Source organism: Macaca nemestrina, chromosome 11, assembly GCF_043159975.1.
Source record: "Macaca nemestrina isolate mMacNem1 chromosome 11, mMacNem.hap1, whole genome shotgun sequence".
In the NCBI taxonomy this organism is placed as follows: domain Eukaryota; kingdom Metazoa; phylum Chordata; class Mammalia; order Primates; family Cercopithecidae; genus Macaca; species Macaca nemestrina.
In genome coordinates, this window is record NC_092135.1 from 94,626,068 (window position 1) to 94,641,962 (window position 15,895).

Consider the following 15,895-nt stretch of genomic DNA (forward strand, 5'->3'; position numbering starts at 1 on the left):
CCAAGAAAAAAGAGAGAAGACTCAAATAAAATCAGAGTCAAGGAAAGAGTTATTACAACTGATAGAAAGGATCATTAGAGAATATTATAAACAAATTTAACCCCACAACTTGAAAATCTAGAAGAGATGGATAAATTCTTGGATACAACCAACCTACCAAGGTTGAATCAAGAAAAAAAAATAGAAAACCTGAACAGACCAATTACAAATAATGAGGCTGGGCATGGTGGCTCACACCTATAATCCCAGCACTTTGGGAGGCTGAGGCAGGCAGATCACCTGATGTCAGGCGTTCAAGACCAGGCTGGTCAACATGGTGAAACCCTGTCTCTACTAAAAATACAAAAATTAGCCAGGTGTGGTGGCACACACCTGTAATCCCAGCTACCTGGGAGACTGAAGCACAAGAGTCACTTGAAGCTGGGAGAAGGAGGTTGCAGTGAGCCGAGATTGCACCACTACACTCCAGTCTGGTCAATAGAGTGAGACTCCGTCAAAACAAAACAAAACAAAACAAAAAACCAAGTAATGAGATTGAAGCAGTAATAAAAAATCTCCCATCAAAAACAAGCATGGGACCTGAGGGCTACACTGCTGAAATCTATCAAACATTTAAAGAACTAATATCAATACTAGTCAATATTCCAAAAAGACACTGAAGAGAAAAAAGCAACTCCAAACTCATTCTATGAGGCCAGCATAACCCTGACATCAAAACCAGAAAATAATACAATAAAAAAAGAAAAGTACAGGCCAATATCTCTGATGAACATAAAGGCAAAAATCCTCAACAAAATACTAGCAAACCGACTTCAACAACATATTAAAAATATCATTCACCACAATAAAGTGGGATTTATCCTAGGAATGCAAGGATAGTTCAATGTATACAAATCAATCAATGTGATAAATAACACAAATGGAATCAAAAATAAGTATAAAAATAATTTCAATAGATGTCAAGAAAGCATTTGATAAAATTCAAAATTGCTTTATGATAAAAACTATTAAAAAACTGGATATAAAAGGAACATACCTCAAAACAATAAAGGCCAAATATGACAAACCCACAGCTGACATTATACAAAATGGGAAAAAAAATTGAAAGCTTTTCCTCTAAGACCTAAAAAGGACAAGAATGTCTGCTTTCACTACTTATTCAATAGAGTACTAGAAGTTCTAGCCAGAACAACTAGGCAAGAGAAAGAAAAAAAGTGCATCCAAATTGGAAAAGAAATAGTCAAGTTATCCTTGTTCACAGATGACATGATCCTAGATTTTAACAAAACCTGAAAACTCCACCAAAAATACTGTTAGAATTGGTTTTTTTGAACTCAGTAAAAGTTTCAAGATACAAAGTCAACATATAAAAATCAGTAACTTTCTATATACTAATAGAAATCTGAAAAAGAAATTAAGAGGGCTGGGCGCAGTGACTCTTGCCTGTAATCCCAGCACTCTGGGAGGCCGCAGCAGGTGGATCATTTGAAGTCAGGAGTTCAAGACCAGCCTGGCCAACATGGTGAAACCCCATCTCTACTAGAAATATAAAAAAATTAGCTGGGCGTGGTGGCACATGGCTGTAATGCCAGCTACTCAGGAGGCTGAGACAGAAGAATCACTTCAACCTGGGAGGCAGAGTTCACAGTGAGCCAAGATCATGCCATTGCACTCCTGTCTGGGCGACAGAGCGAGACTCTGTCTCAAAAAAACAAAAACAAAAACAAACAAACAAATCAAGGGCGTGATCCCATTTACAATTAAATTATATCTAGGAATAAAAGTAACTAAAGTAAAAGATCTCTACAGTGAAAAATTATAAAACACCAATGAGAGAAACTGAAGAAGACACACAAAAAAATAGAAAGTAATTCCATCTATGTTCATGGATTGAATGATTCAGCATTGTTAAACTGTCTATACTACCTCAAGCAATGTCTAGATTCAATGAAATCCCTATCAAAATACCACTTGAGAGTCTTCACTGGTATAGAAAAAACAGTCATAAAATCATATGGTACCAAATAGCCAAAAAAATCCTAAGCAAAAACAAAGAAGCTGATGGCAATCACATTACCTGACTTCAAAATATACTACAAAGATATGGCAACCAAAACAGTTTAGTACTGGCATAAAACAGTTACATAAGCCAATGGAACATAATAGAGAACCCAGAAATGAATCCACTCATTTACAGTCAACTAATTTTCACTAAAGGTAACCAAAACATACACTGGAGAAAGGACATGGTGCTGGGAAAACTGGATATTTATATGCAGAAGAAAGAAACTAGATCCCTATCTTTCATCATGTGCAAAAAATTAAATCAAAATAAAGACTTAACTTTAAAACCCAAAACGATGAAACTACCACAAGAATATATTGGAGAAATGCTTTGGGCCATTGGTCTGGGCAAAAATTTTTTGGGTAAGACCTCAAAAGCACATGCAACAAAAGCAAAATGGGATTATATCAAGCTAAAACGCTACTGCACAGCAAACGCAACAAACACCAAAGTGAAGAGATAAGCCAAAGACTGGGAAAAAATTTTGCAAACTATCCATCTGATAAAGGATTAATAACCAGAATATATAAGGAACTCAGACAACTTAACAGCAAAACAAATACTCTAATTTTAAAAGTGGCCAAAAGATCTGAACAGACATTTCTCAACAGAAGAAATATTAATGGATGGTCAGATGTGGTGGCTCATGACTGTAATCTCAGCACTTTGGGAGGCCAAGGCAGGAGGACTGCCTGAGGTCGGGAGTTCAACACCAGCCTGACCAACATGGAGAAACCCCGTCTCTACTAAAAATACAAAATTAGCCAGGCATGGTGGCCCATACCTGTAATCCCAGCTACTCGGGAGGCTGAGGCAGGAGAATCGCTTGAACCCGGGAGGTGGAGGTTGTGGTGAGCTGAGATTGAGCCATTTCACTCCAGCCTGGGCAACAAGAGCAAAACTCCATCTCAAAAAAAAAAAAAAAAAAAAAGACATACCAATGGCCAACAAATATATTTTTTAAAATGTTCAACATCACTAATCACCAGTGAAATGTACATCAAAACCACAATGAGATATTACCTCACCCTAGTTAAAATGGCTTGTTATCAAAAAGACAAAAAATAACAAGTGCTAATGATGATACGGAAAAAGGGGAATGCTAGCACACAATTGGTACAAATGTAAATTAGCATAGCCATTATGAAAAACAGACTAGAGATCCTTCAAAAAACTACAAACAGATCTGTATATGACCCAGCAATCTTACTGCTGTATATATTGTCCAAAAGAAAGGAAATCAGTATATCAAAGAGATGTCTGCATCCCCATGTTTACTGTAGCACTATTCACAACGGCCAAAATATGGAATCAACCTAAAGTCCATCAACAAATGAATGGAAAAGAAAGTGGTAATATATACACAATGGAATATTATGTAGACATAAAAGGAATGAAATTCTATCATCTGTAGCAACATGGATGTAACTGAAGGACATTATGCTAAGTGATAAGTCAGGCATAGAAAGACGAATATTATACACTGTCATTCGTATCTGGGAATTTAAAAAGTTGATCTCATGGAGCTAGAGAATAGATGGTTACCAGAGGGTGGAAAAGGTAAAGAAGAGTGGAGGGATGAAGAAAGAATGGTTAATGGGTATAAAAATACAGTTAGAAGAAATAAGGTCTACCGTTTGATAGCACTGCAACCTCTGCCTCCCGGGTTCAAGCGATTCTCCTGCCTCAGCCTCCCGAGTAGCTAGGATTATAGGTGCCCACCACCAAGCCTGGATAATTTTTTGTATTTTTAGTAAAGATGGGGTTTCACCATACTGGCCAGGGTGGTCTTGAACTCCTGACCTCAGGTGTTCCGCCCGCCTCGGCCTCCCAAAGTGCTGGGATTACCGGCATGAGCCAGCACCTGACCAAGATGACTGTAGTTAATAATTTATTTTATATTTTAAAATAGCTAGAAGATTTGGAATGTTCCCAACACAAAGAAATGGTAAATGCTTGAGTTGATGGATATCCTAATTACCCTGATTTGATCTTAACACATTATATGAGTGTGTCAAAATATCACCTGTACCCCACAAATAGGTACAATTATGTATCAATCAAATAAATTAAAAATAAAATACTTCTTAAAAAGTCATTTGAGGCCGGGTGCGGTGGCTCATGCCTGTAATCCCAGCACTTTGGGAAGCTGAGGAGGGCAGATCACAAGGTCAGGAGTTCGAGACCAGCCTGGCCAACATGGTGAAACCCCATCTCTACTAAAAATACAAAAATTAGCTGGACATGGTGGCCGGTGCCTGTAATCCCAGTTACTTGGGAGGTTGAGCCAGGAGAATCACTTGAACCTGGGAGGTGGAGGTTGCAGTGAACTGAGATCACACCATTGTACTCCAGCCTGGGCAACAAGAGTAAAACTACGTCTCAAAACAAACAAACAAACAAAAAACAAAAAAAGGCATTTGATAATATTAGGGCATTCTTGTTAATTTTTTGCTGTGTATTATGGTTAAATGTTTTGCCCCTTTTTAAGTCATAAATACTAGCAAATTATTATATGAAGATAATTATACTGCTTGATTCCTATATGTATTTTAAAAAACGACTTAGTTAATCTGGTTAGACTCAAAGTTATTTTTTCCATTAAAAATGACACTGATACAAAAATGACAAGTTAAGAGGATGTTAATAATTTGCAGGTCTTAAGACCACACATTGAAGGTCTCTGGACTAGCTTCCTCAAACTATTTGGGATTGGTAGTTGATAGTGGAAAAGTAATAAAGATGCAGAGAAGGCTCATCATAAAATCACATGCTATTTTGGAGTTTTCAAGAACAGAATAGTAGCTACTATTATGTGGCATAATTATAAAATAATAAATTAATTAAATAATAAAGTAATAAAAAGGGAGTTTTAAGAACTCTCTTAATTATGTCTACTGATTCAATATAATAGAATTATACATATAAACACATATGTGGAACTAATAGTTGTTCTACTTTAATATTCATAACAAAAGTAACTTAAAAATTAGAAGCATTCTTACCTGTTGAGAAAAGAGAATATAATTGTCCTCTATAAGTAAGAAGCATATTAGATATGACATAAGCAGGAAGAGCTCCACCATGAAATCTAACTACCTAAAAAACAAGTAAGTCAATGGGCAACTCCTGAATATTCATGTTAATGAAATAAGTGTAGTTTCACATAAAATTTAAAAGTTGCTCTTCAATTTATACCTTTCCTGACGTGGCCACAAAGATATTTCCAGTAGTAAGTATCAAAAACTCTAAGTACAATAAATGTTGAAAATACATAACAAACTAAAAATGCATCTGAATTTTTTATCGAAGGCATAATAGAACACATAATTGAGTAGCATATACTACAAAACTGTTTTCCAGGACACACTGATTATTTAACATGTTCCAGGCATGACAGTAAACACCTTATATGCATTATCTCATGTCCTTCGCCTAATATTGTTTGAGGTAGTTCTTATCCCTATTTTATAGATAAAGAAATTCAGGCATGAGAGCCCAACTAACCTGCACAATTTAGAACATAATGGGCAAGTTACTTAGCTTCCCCTCTCTATGTCTTTATCAGTAAATGGGGACAATACTAGTATGTACCTTATAGGTAGTTATGAGCATTAGACATGCATATGTGTGTAAGGCATTCAGAATATTAACTCATATATGACAAGTTATGAGAAAATGTTAATTGCTTTATTAACTTTTTATGTCCTTCACTGTGTTTGAAAATCTTATGGAACTATAAGTTTTAAAATCAGTGCCTGAGTTCATAATCATTATGTTATAGTGCCTCAAGTCATCCTATCAGCTCTCTACAAAATACATACAACAAAAAGCAGCATTCCTATACACCAGTAACAGACAAACAGAAAGCCAAATCACAAGTAAACTACCATTCACAATTGCTACAAAGAGAATAAAATACCTAGGAATACAACTTACAAGGGATGTGAAGGACCTCTTCAAGGAGAACTACAAACCACCACTCAAGGAAATAAGAGAGGACATAAATAAATGGAAAAACATTCCATGCTCATGGATAGGAAGAATCAATATTGTGAAAATGGCCATACTGCCCAAAGTAATTTATAGATTAAATGTTATCCGCATCAAGCTACCATTGTCCTTCTTCACAGAATTAGAAAAAACTACTTTGTTTCATATGGAACCAAAAAAGAGCCTGCATAACCAAGACAATCTTAAGTAAAAAGAACAACCCTGGAGGCATCACTCTACCTGACTTCAAACTATACTACAAAGCTACAGTAACCAAAACAGTATGATACTGGTACCAAAACAGATATACAGACCAAAGGAACAGAACAGAGGCCTCAGAAATAACACCACATATCTACAACCATCTGGTCTTTGACAAACCTGACAAAGACAAGCAATGGGATAAGGATTCCCTATTTAATAAATAGTGTTGGGAAAACTGGCTAGCCATATGCAGAAAACTGAAACTGGACCCTTTCCTTAAACCTTATACAAAAATTAACTCCAGATGGATTAAAGACTTAAAGTAAGACCTAAAACCATAAAAACCCTAGAAGAAAACCTAGGCAATACCATTCAGGACATAGGCATGGGCAAAGACTTCATGACTAAAACACCAAAAGTAATGGCAACAAAAGCCAAAATTGGCAAATGGGATCTAATTAAACAAAAGAGTTTCTGCACAGCAAAAGAAACTATCATCAGACTGAACAGGTAACCTACAGAATGGGAGAAAATTTTTGCAATCTATTCATCTGACAAAGGGCTAATATCCAAAATCTGCAAAGAACTTAAAGTTACAAGAAAAAAAACAAACAACCTCATCAAAAAGTGGCGAAGGATATGAACAGACACTTCACAAAAGAAGACATTTATGCGGCCAACAAACATGAAAAAAAGCTCATCATCACTGGTCAACAGAGAAATGCAAATCAAAACAACAATGAGATACTATCTCACCCCAGGTAGAATGGTGATCATTAAAAAGTCAGGAAAGAACAGATGCTGGAGACGATGTGGAGAAATAGGAATGCTTTTACACTGTTGGTGGGAGTGTAAATTAGTTCAACCATTGTGGCAGACAGTGTGGCAATTCCTCAAGGATCTAGAACTAGAAATACCATTTGACTCAGTAATCCCATTACTGGGTATATACCCAAAGGATTATAAATCATTCTACTATAAAGACACATGCACACATATGTTTACTGCGGCACTGTTCACAACAGCAAAGACTTGGAATCAACCCAAATGCCCATCAATGATAGACTGGATAAAGAAAATGTGGCACATATACACCATGGAATACTAGGCAGCCATAAAAAAAGGATGAGTTCATGTCCCTTGCAGGGATATGGATGAAGCTGGAAACCATTATTCTCAGCAAACTAACACAAGAACAGAAAACCAAACACTGTATGTTCTCACTAATAAGTGGGAGTTGAACAATGAGAACACATGGACACAGGGAGGGGAACATCACACACCAGGGCCTGTCAGGGAGTGGGCGGCTAGGGGAAGGATAGCATTAGGAGAAGTACCTAATGTAGATGACGGGTTGATGGGGGCAGTAAACCACCACAGCACGTGTATACCTATGTAACAAACCTGCACGTTCCGCACATGTACTCCAGAACTTAAAAGTATAATTTTAAAAAAAGCCTTAAGTTATTTTAATGTCACATTATTAAAAGTAAATTTACTTTAAAGCATGTTTTCCATTCCACATAATTTTTTTAGAACATGTATAGACTTCTCTGGCAACCTGAGGAAAGCTATGTAAGTACAAGCTTACTATAAAAGTTGGAGAAAATTTCAGAAAATTCAGGGTCTCCCTAAAGTTCCTCCATGGATTCCCAGGTAAAAAGAGAAGAGAAAAAAATCAGATAACGTACAGCCCATACTTGTCACTTACAGTTTACAGCTTTGCATGGAAGGTTGGGAAAGCTGAGTAAAAGGGAAAAGACCATTTTGCTACCTAATACCAAATCATACATGACATGCTGGGAAATATACTGTACTTATCGAGAGTATAAAAGGAAAGTTAAGCAACACAGCAGGCTCAGGAGTTAGACTCCTGGATTTAGATTCCAGCTTTGCCTCTCACTAGTTCTATGTCCCTGGGCAAGTTATTTTACTCCTCCATTACTTTCCCTTCCCTCTCTCTATATCCTCATCTGTAAAATGAGATAAACAGCACTTACCTCACAGGGATGTAAGGCTTAAATATGTTCACACTTGCATAAAGCATTTGGAACAGTAACTGGTACATGGTAACTGACTGGAAAATACTAGCTGTTATTGTTACCTTTAATGCCCTTCACTGTGTTTAGAATCTTGTAAGACATCCCACGCAGAGTATTCTGAATATAAAATTTATTTTAATGACAGAGGATCATTGTTATGAGTATTAAATGTTATACTGGGCTACAGATACAACTGGGTATATAAGATACTACTAAACTTACAACTATAAACTGACCTCCCTGTCTCATAGTCAAACTGTAGCCATACTTAGTATTTGGTGCAGTATTTCTTTAAATTTTGAATTACATGCCAACATTGAAAAATTAAAATATTTCGTCTAAAACTTCAGATTTCTAGTTTCTCTTAAAAGCTGAAGATCTGGCAACACTGGACTTCATTCCTGCACAGAAATGATTTACCAGTGTTTATGGAATTCTCTTGAGAAAGTAACTTTCAGTTTATGGTTTGCCCTCTTTTTCGTAAGAGCAGACTATAGAATATGTGAATATTTTCCTCTTTCCTTTTTCAGAAAAAAATTTAACTTTATGAAAAGTTATCTACTGAAGGCTGAAGTTTCTCTTATTCATTTTCTCCAACCTTCTGTGACTGAATCAGCAACATTCAAAATATGTATTTTTTTTTAAAACAAGTAAGATATACAACTTTCATTCATTCTCTTACTACCTACAAGCTACATTTTTAAACAAGCATGAAGGAAGAACATCTTATGTCTTTTCAATAATTTGAGAATTTAATTCAATTAATACAAATTCTTTTTGTTTTTAAATTTTTTATTACAGAACTAAGCTTAAGCTTCAATAATACAAATTATTTAATTGACATTTTAAAAGAATCTACATTTGATACTGTTAACACCTGTACATCCTCAGTCTTTAGAAAGATTTCCACATCAAAACCAGAATACTAGGTCTGTCCTCTTTTGGTTTATAATTATGCTTGACTCTAGTGTATCAAGCTGACTTGACTTTTCTTGTTACTAAATTGAATTATGAGACACAGGAATTATATCGATAAGAGAGTATGTTATATTCCTACTCCAAACCACTGTTTACAGTAATATGCCCTTTCACCATACTAAATATACAATAGTATGAATTTGAGAGATTTAATTGGTTCCTTAACATTTTAGAATATATACTGTAATTATCCATGATGCTATTTTCCAACTTACACAAAGATTTTAATCTTCCCTTCCTAATTTAGCACAAAATTTTTATATATTAACTTATAATTTTATAATGTTCACAAATTAATAACGTTCATAATCTAGTTCTCACCAAGTTGCTCTGAGGATTGAATGAGATAATGCATATAAAAAATGTTTCTAATTTAATTTTGTCTTGTGAGTTTTATTACAGTATTAAATGACTTAAGAGTTAAAACAAAATTCTACTATGCCTGCATTGCAAAATACAACAGATCAAAAAAAAGTGAAAGTAATAAAAGCTGTAATACAAATCTGACTGAATTTTAAAACTATGTAACTTCCCTAACTTATCAATTGTTATCTTATTTATGTCCAGGCTGCACAATTGTGCAAATTATAGCAATGCTAAGTAGTATCTATAGTTCTACTACTTTAGGCAGTATTTTTGTAATATTATTTGCTAATGAATTCAATACGTTTATCTTTAATAGAATTTATGTTTACCTTTTATAAACTAAGTATGCACAATATAAAAAGTTATTTGAAAACATTCATTTATACAGCAGAGCCTACATATTTTATTGTACTATGATTTTATAATGTAACATGAGCAACATGAAATCTTTTTTCTTTTTCTTTCTTTTTTTTTTTTTTTTTTTGAGATGGGGTCTCCCTTTGTTGCCAAGGCTAGAGTGCAGTGGCACAATCTCAGCTCACTGCAACCTCTGTCTCCCAGGTTCAAGCGAGTCTCATGCCTCAGCCTCTTGAGTAGCCAGGACTATAGGTGTGTGCCACCATGCCTGGCTAATTTTTGTCTTTTTAGTAGAGGTGGAGTTTTACCAGTTGGCCAGGCTGGTCTCGAACTCCTGACCTTAAGTGATCTGCCTGCCTTGGCCTCCCAAAGTGCTGGGATTACAGATGGGAGCCACCATGCCTGACCGTGAAGTCTTAATATGAAATTCATTTAGGCAAAAATATTAGTTTGTTTGAGAATCAGGTATCAGCTCTCATTTTTTGGATGTATCAAACATGAAAGCATCACCTTAAAGCAGGGGTGGACAACTACGGCCTGTGGGCCAAGAATAATTTTTGGATTTTATTAAAGTGGAAGAAGAATGAAAAAGAAAAAAGGAAGAAGACAGAAGCAGCTACAGCAGTGGCAGTAGCAAAAGATACTGTATGTGGTCTGCAAAAAATTATTGATTATCTGGCCCCTTATGGAAAAAGTCTACAACCCCTTCCTTAGAGTTATCTATTCATAAAGCAGTAAATAATTAACCAGCCAGGAATCTCTCTTACCTGTCCAAGTATTTGTGAAAAGGAAGTCTTAATTGTCACCTAGTTTAAAACAATTATTGAAAAAAAGGTTATTTTCCTCTAAACTCCTTTACATTTTATTAAATTGAGTACTTCTGCATTTCTCTAAGCATAATAATTGATTTTCCATAATGGTAAATCTTAAAGGCACTCAAGATCTTAAAGAATCTTCTGAACCACCATGTAAATTGTATTAAGTACAGTTTTACTGTTTAGCATACTTTCCCACATATCTAATTATTTGACAGTTGAGTAAATGCTATTATGCCCCTTTACTACCTAAAATATTTGATTAAGTAGAATATCTTATTACCACATCATGCCAGCTAAAGAAATTTAAGTCAAAATAATATTTTAAAAAGAATTTAATCCTTAATTATCTCTACCATAAATACAACTTTTTTTATAATTAGGAAGTCTATTTGATATTAGAAAGGAGATAAATTTTTTTTAGGGAAGTTTAAAATGATTACATTTTGTCAAAATATAGACTTCTTGAAAATATACAGTATTTGTAAAAACATGGACATTTTGAGAACATGCAGTATTTGCAGCCAAATTTTTATCACAATTTTTTCTATTGTTTTAATATTATAAATATGAATAGGCAAGTTAAAAACTACTATGGCCCTGAAAAACCCTTAACTGTTAGAAACAGGATGCAAGATATCAAAGCAATAATAAATTCCACGAAATCTAAATTAATTCATAATATAAGTTCAACTGAAACTTGGCTGGAGGAACAGATTCTATTAATTTGACAATATCAATCCTAGTTTACCCTTGAAAAGTTAGATCTAACAAAGTATCCAAACATTTAAGCTTGGTTTAAAGCAGTTGAGCAGAAATAAAATATTTCACATAAACCAGAGGCCTATGATGTCATAACCACTGAAATGAGTACTTTAACCACTTAAATCTGGAATCTAGGGGCTCTTCATTCATGAATCCATAAGTAAATAAAATGTTACTCTCAAGTCTATTTCCCTTAACACAAAGAGATGTATTTTGATTACAAAATAAACATAATAGGTATGAAATCACACATTTTAATGACTAGCAGAGCTTCAAATAATTAGTGAAAAGGAAAGAAGATCCTTAAGCTAACAACCAGTAGAGCTATACACCAGTAAGTATCATGTCAGTTACTGCAGTAAGCCCCTGTCAGCTGACCTCATGATGTTCTTCAATTTATAAAAGATTCTGGACTTGGGGCTTCCAAATTCAGAAGTTGAATCTACAGTCTCATTTTTTGCTTTATCTTCTATTACTTATTAAGATGTATACATTTTCAAATGGTCTAGTTATGGAGATGCTAAGGTGGTGTTAATAGGAAAAATGAAGAATATTTAAAATATTTTAAATGCCTATTTTTTGTATGTATTGGCTTCCATACCACCATGTATCTAAAGCTTATATAAAAAGAATATTTCTAGCTTATTCTATAACTAAACCTTAAAAATTAAACATACAACTTACCTCGTACCGACAGTCTGATGATGTGTACATTTTTAATAATGCCACATGGCTGTCATTTTCTGGTTGAGCAATATGGAGTTTCAGAGAAATTTCTGTGGAAGATGGAGCCCTGAAGAGATAACTTAAATTCAATTCTCAAATACAAAATGCTGGTAAAGAGCCACGGCTAAGTTAATCCCCAGCACAATACAATCGAATAATGTAGAGGAAGTTAGGTACCAGACACATAATTGTGGATGGGCACTTTTTCAATGATATCACAATTGTTTGAATGCTTCCTCTAGGACACAGGAGTAGGGAGAGGGTGGAAGGGGGCTCAGGTTCCAAGCAAGTAAAGTTTAAGTTTTCTATCATTTAATAAGAATACTATATATTAAATTATAGGAACAATGCTATATAAAGGATACATACATTTTACTGAGGCATTTTAATAATTCATGATTTAAATAAATAAACTAAGCAGAATATCTATTATTCAAAAACACCAAAGTTTAAAGTAAATTCTTTCGAATACTTACTGTGCAATGGTTAGTGAATCTTCATAAGACCAAGGAATATGAAGTTTATAGATACTGGTTATTTCTTCTGTTAAAACATTAAAAAAATGTATTATTAACAATATGTTACTCTAAACATTAAACGACTATAACACCTAACTAATTATACAATTGTTCATTTCATTTAAAAAATCAGTACAGGTTATATTACATGATAAAAAATTATGGAGAATTCCTAAATAATAACGCTTTAATTCGATTTATAATAGATATTACAGCAGACAGGCAGTACTAAGAAAGTGGAAAAATATTAAATAACTAAATCTGAATTACTACTATAAGACATAAAGATATATGGTATTTTAAAAATGTGGATATTTAAAGTGAAACAGATAAAAATGCTTTACTGTTAAGAAAGGGTCTATGTTAAATCCCCTGGAAATATAAACAACTTTTCTATTATATATTTAATTTTACTTCACATAAAAATATATGGAAGTATTATAGAAAATTCAAGTTAACACCTACTGACTCTTCAAACAACAATATTATTTTCTACACATTTTTTAGAAAACATATTTACCTTTCACTGCTGAGCACTTGCTTACCACGTTGATTTTAAAAGCTTGGTATATCTAACAGAGTTTGACCACAAAAAGAAAATAAAAAGGTTACTTGTATGTTAAAGTAAACATTAAAGTAAAATCAAATCCTTCTTGTTGGAGTCAGGATTAATTACCTGTCCAAAGTTCAGAAGCTCTATATTGTAGTATAGGCCGTTTGTATTTAACATCACTTTCCTTGAAGACAATCCTGTTGAATTCAAAGTATTGTATTACTTAGAATATCAAGGAAGTTTTTAAATATGTACTGATTATTTAATTAGCATTAAAACAATGCCAATAATTAAAAATTTGTTTACAGGTTTTCACTTCTGCATGGAGTTAACTCCTAAAAATCTAATCCCCCAGCAATAAACTCTAGACAAAACAACTTTTATGACTTCCAATCACATCTATCTGCTTTTAAATAGTCAGGTATATAATTCCAATTTCAGAAAGGTATATACTTTCTTGGTAGATCTTTCATTTTAGAAGCTTCTTATCTTCTAATGATAAGGGTGATTCAGAATTGTCATTTCTGTATTGTTCTGGGTATTTTTATACCAAAACAAAGGGTAAGGGGAGAAATAAAAATCTTCGAGTTTTCCCAAGTAACACAGATTCTTTTCATAAATGGGATGTAAAAAAATATTTAAAGGATGGGCATACCAAAATGGCACAGGAGCTAACGTAAAAAAGTTCCCAATATTCAAAGCTAGAACAACTTAAGCAAAAATATATATAATGATAGAATTGTTTTATAGCCCAATGAATAAAATAGATATCCCTGAGTCCATAGTGACATAAATAAAAATTGAATAAATAAATAAATGGGAGAGAAGGGTCTACTTTATCTTAGGAAGAATTCCACTAAATGTAGAATACCAGAGTAATATTTGCTAAGTACTAGATGAACCAATGGATGCTAAAAATAGTGGGTTATTCTAAAGAAAAACAGGACATTCATATATTCTCAAAGTATGTCACCCCAGATATTTATTAATTACAAAAGGAAAAAGCAATAACGTTATAATGGAGAAACCTAGCAGGCACCACCTTAACCAAGAAAGGAAAATTAACATAACTAGTAATTAGAGATATGAGTATCATGTATACTCAATATGATATAGTAGGTAATCCTCATTGCTTCTGTGGTATTTTGGCAAAAATACATAACCTCAATATAATCATAAGAAAGTATTAGACTGGGCGCCTTGGCTCATTCCTGTAATCCCAGCATTTTGGGAGGCCAAGGCAAACAGATTTCTGGAGTCCAGGAGTCTGAGACCAGCCTGGGCAACATGGTGAATCTCTGTCTCTACAAAAAATACAAAAAAGTTAGCTGAACATGGTGTCACATGCCTGTAGTCCTAGCTACTCAGGAGGCTGAGGTGGAAGGATTGCTTGAGCCCAGAGGCAGAGGTTGCAGTGAGCTGAGATCATGCCATTGTACTCCAGCCTGGGTGACAGAGTGAGACCTTGTTCCCTACTCCCCCCACAAAAATGAAAGTATCAGACAACTCCAAATAAGGAACATTGTACAAAATAATTGAACAGTATTCTTCAAAGGTTTCAAAGTTGTGAAAGGCAAGGAAAGATTGAGGAACTGTCACAGATTACAGGAGACTTAGGAGTCATGACAACTAAACGCAATGTGGAAACCTGCAGAAGCAGGACATCTGTGGAAAAACTGGTGAAAAACAAATAAAGCCTGTAGTTTAATTAATAGTATTGAACTAATTTCTTGGTTTAAAAGGTTGTATTGTGTTTATGTAGAAGGTCAACCTTAGGGAAATGTGGGTGAAGGATATACAGAAACTCGTTTGTAACTTTTCTGTAAATCTAAAATTATTTCAAAATAAAGTTTAAAAGAATATTTAGAGAAATCTTGAAACCTTCTTATACAAATAGCAATTTATAATTCTATATTAAAATTGTATTAAAAGGGCCAATAGGATAAATTTCACATAAGAACAGACACACAGACACATATATACACACACTCAATTACCTGCAAATGTATGTGATTATGGAAGTTCACTTCTCAGAATATGACTGCTAGCCCAATGAGAAGAAAATCACTGAACCACATTATACAGTTATTCTAAGAACTATACTTGAAATAGTCAACAACATTCGATATTACAAAGCTCTGCTTTACTGCAACTCTGTTAAAAATAAAAGCAATTCTTATGCTTTCCAAAAACAGTACTTACCAAAGGAAAAAAGATGAGTTACAGGAAGCTGTATGAATCTTGTCTCTTTTTTAAAGAATTCACAATCTACAACAAACTGAAATACAAAACACTGATTTATTTTTAAAAAGTAAAGTTAAATTTATAGTAAAATATCTTTACTTGATGTTTGAGTGGAAAATAAAAGTCTATAAATCTCAGCTTTGGAGAAAGTATCATCTATTACACTATAATTCTGCCTATACTTAGATGACAAGAATTTCTCAAGGAGAGATACTATGCTGAGAAAACTTGATACACAAGCTTAACTTAAAAGATTATTAGAGGACCAT

At 34.0% G+C, this 15,895-nt stretch overlaps 1 protein-coding gene across 1 annotated transcript in view; it reads right to left on the reverse strand.

The window, feature by feature from the left end:
• Positions 1-15,895, reverse strand: part of LOC105468162 (post-GPI attachment to proteins inositol deacylase 1) — an 83,676-nt gene that overhangs the window by 26,397 nt on the left and 41,384 nt on the right. The window contains exons 14-20 of the mRNA XM_011718207.3: positions 15,585-15,660; positions 13,506-13,579; positions 13,350-13,401; positions 12,788-12,854; positions 12,270-12,378; positions 10,773-10,811; positions 5,071-5,164 (exon numbers count right to left, since the gene is read on the reverse strand). Of these exons, the coding sequence (XP_011716509.1) occupies positions 5,071-5,164; positions 10,773-10,811; positions 12,270-12,378; positions 12,788-12,854; positions 13,350-13,401; positions 13,506-13,579; positions 15,585-15,660 (511 nt within the window). The remainder of the gene's footprint in view (positions 1-5,070; positions 5,165-10,772; positions 10,812-12,269; positions 12,379-12,787; positions 12,855-13,349; positions 13,402-13,505; positions 13,580-15,584; positions 15,661-15,895) is intronic.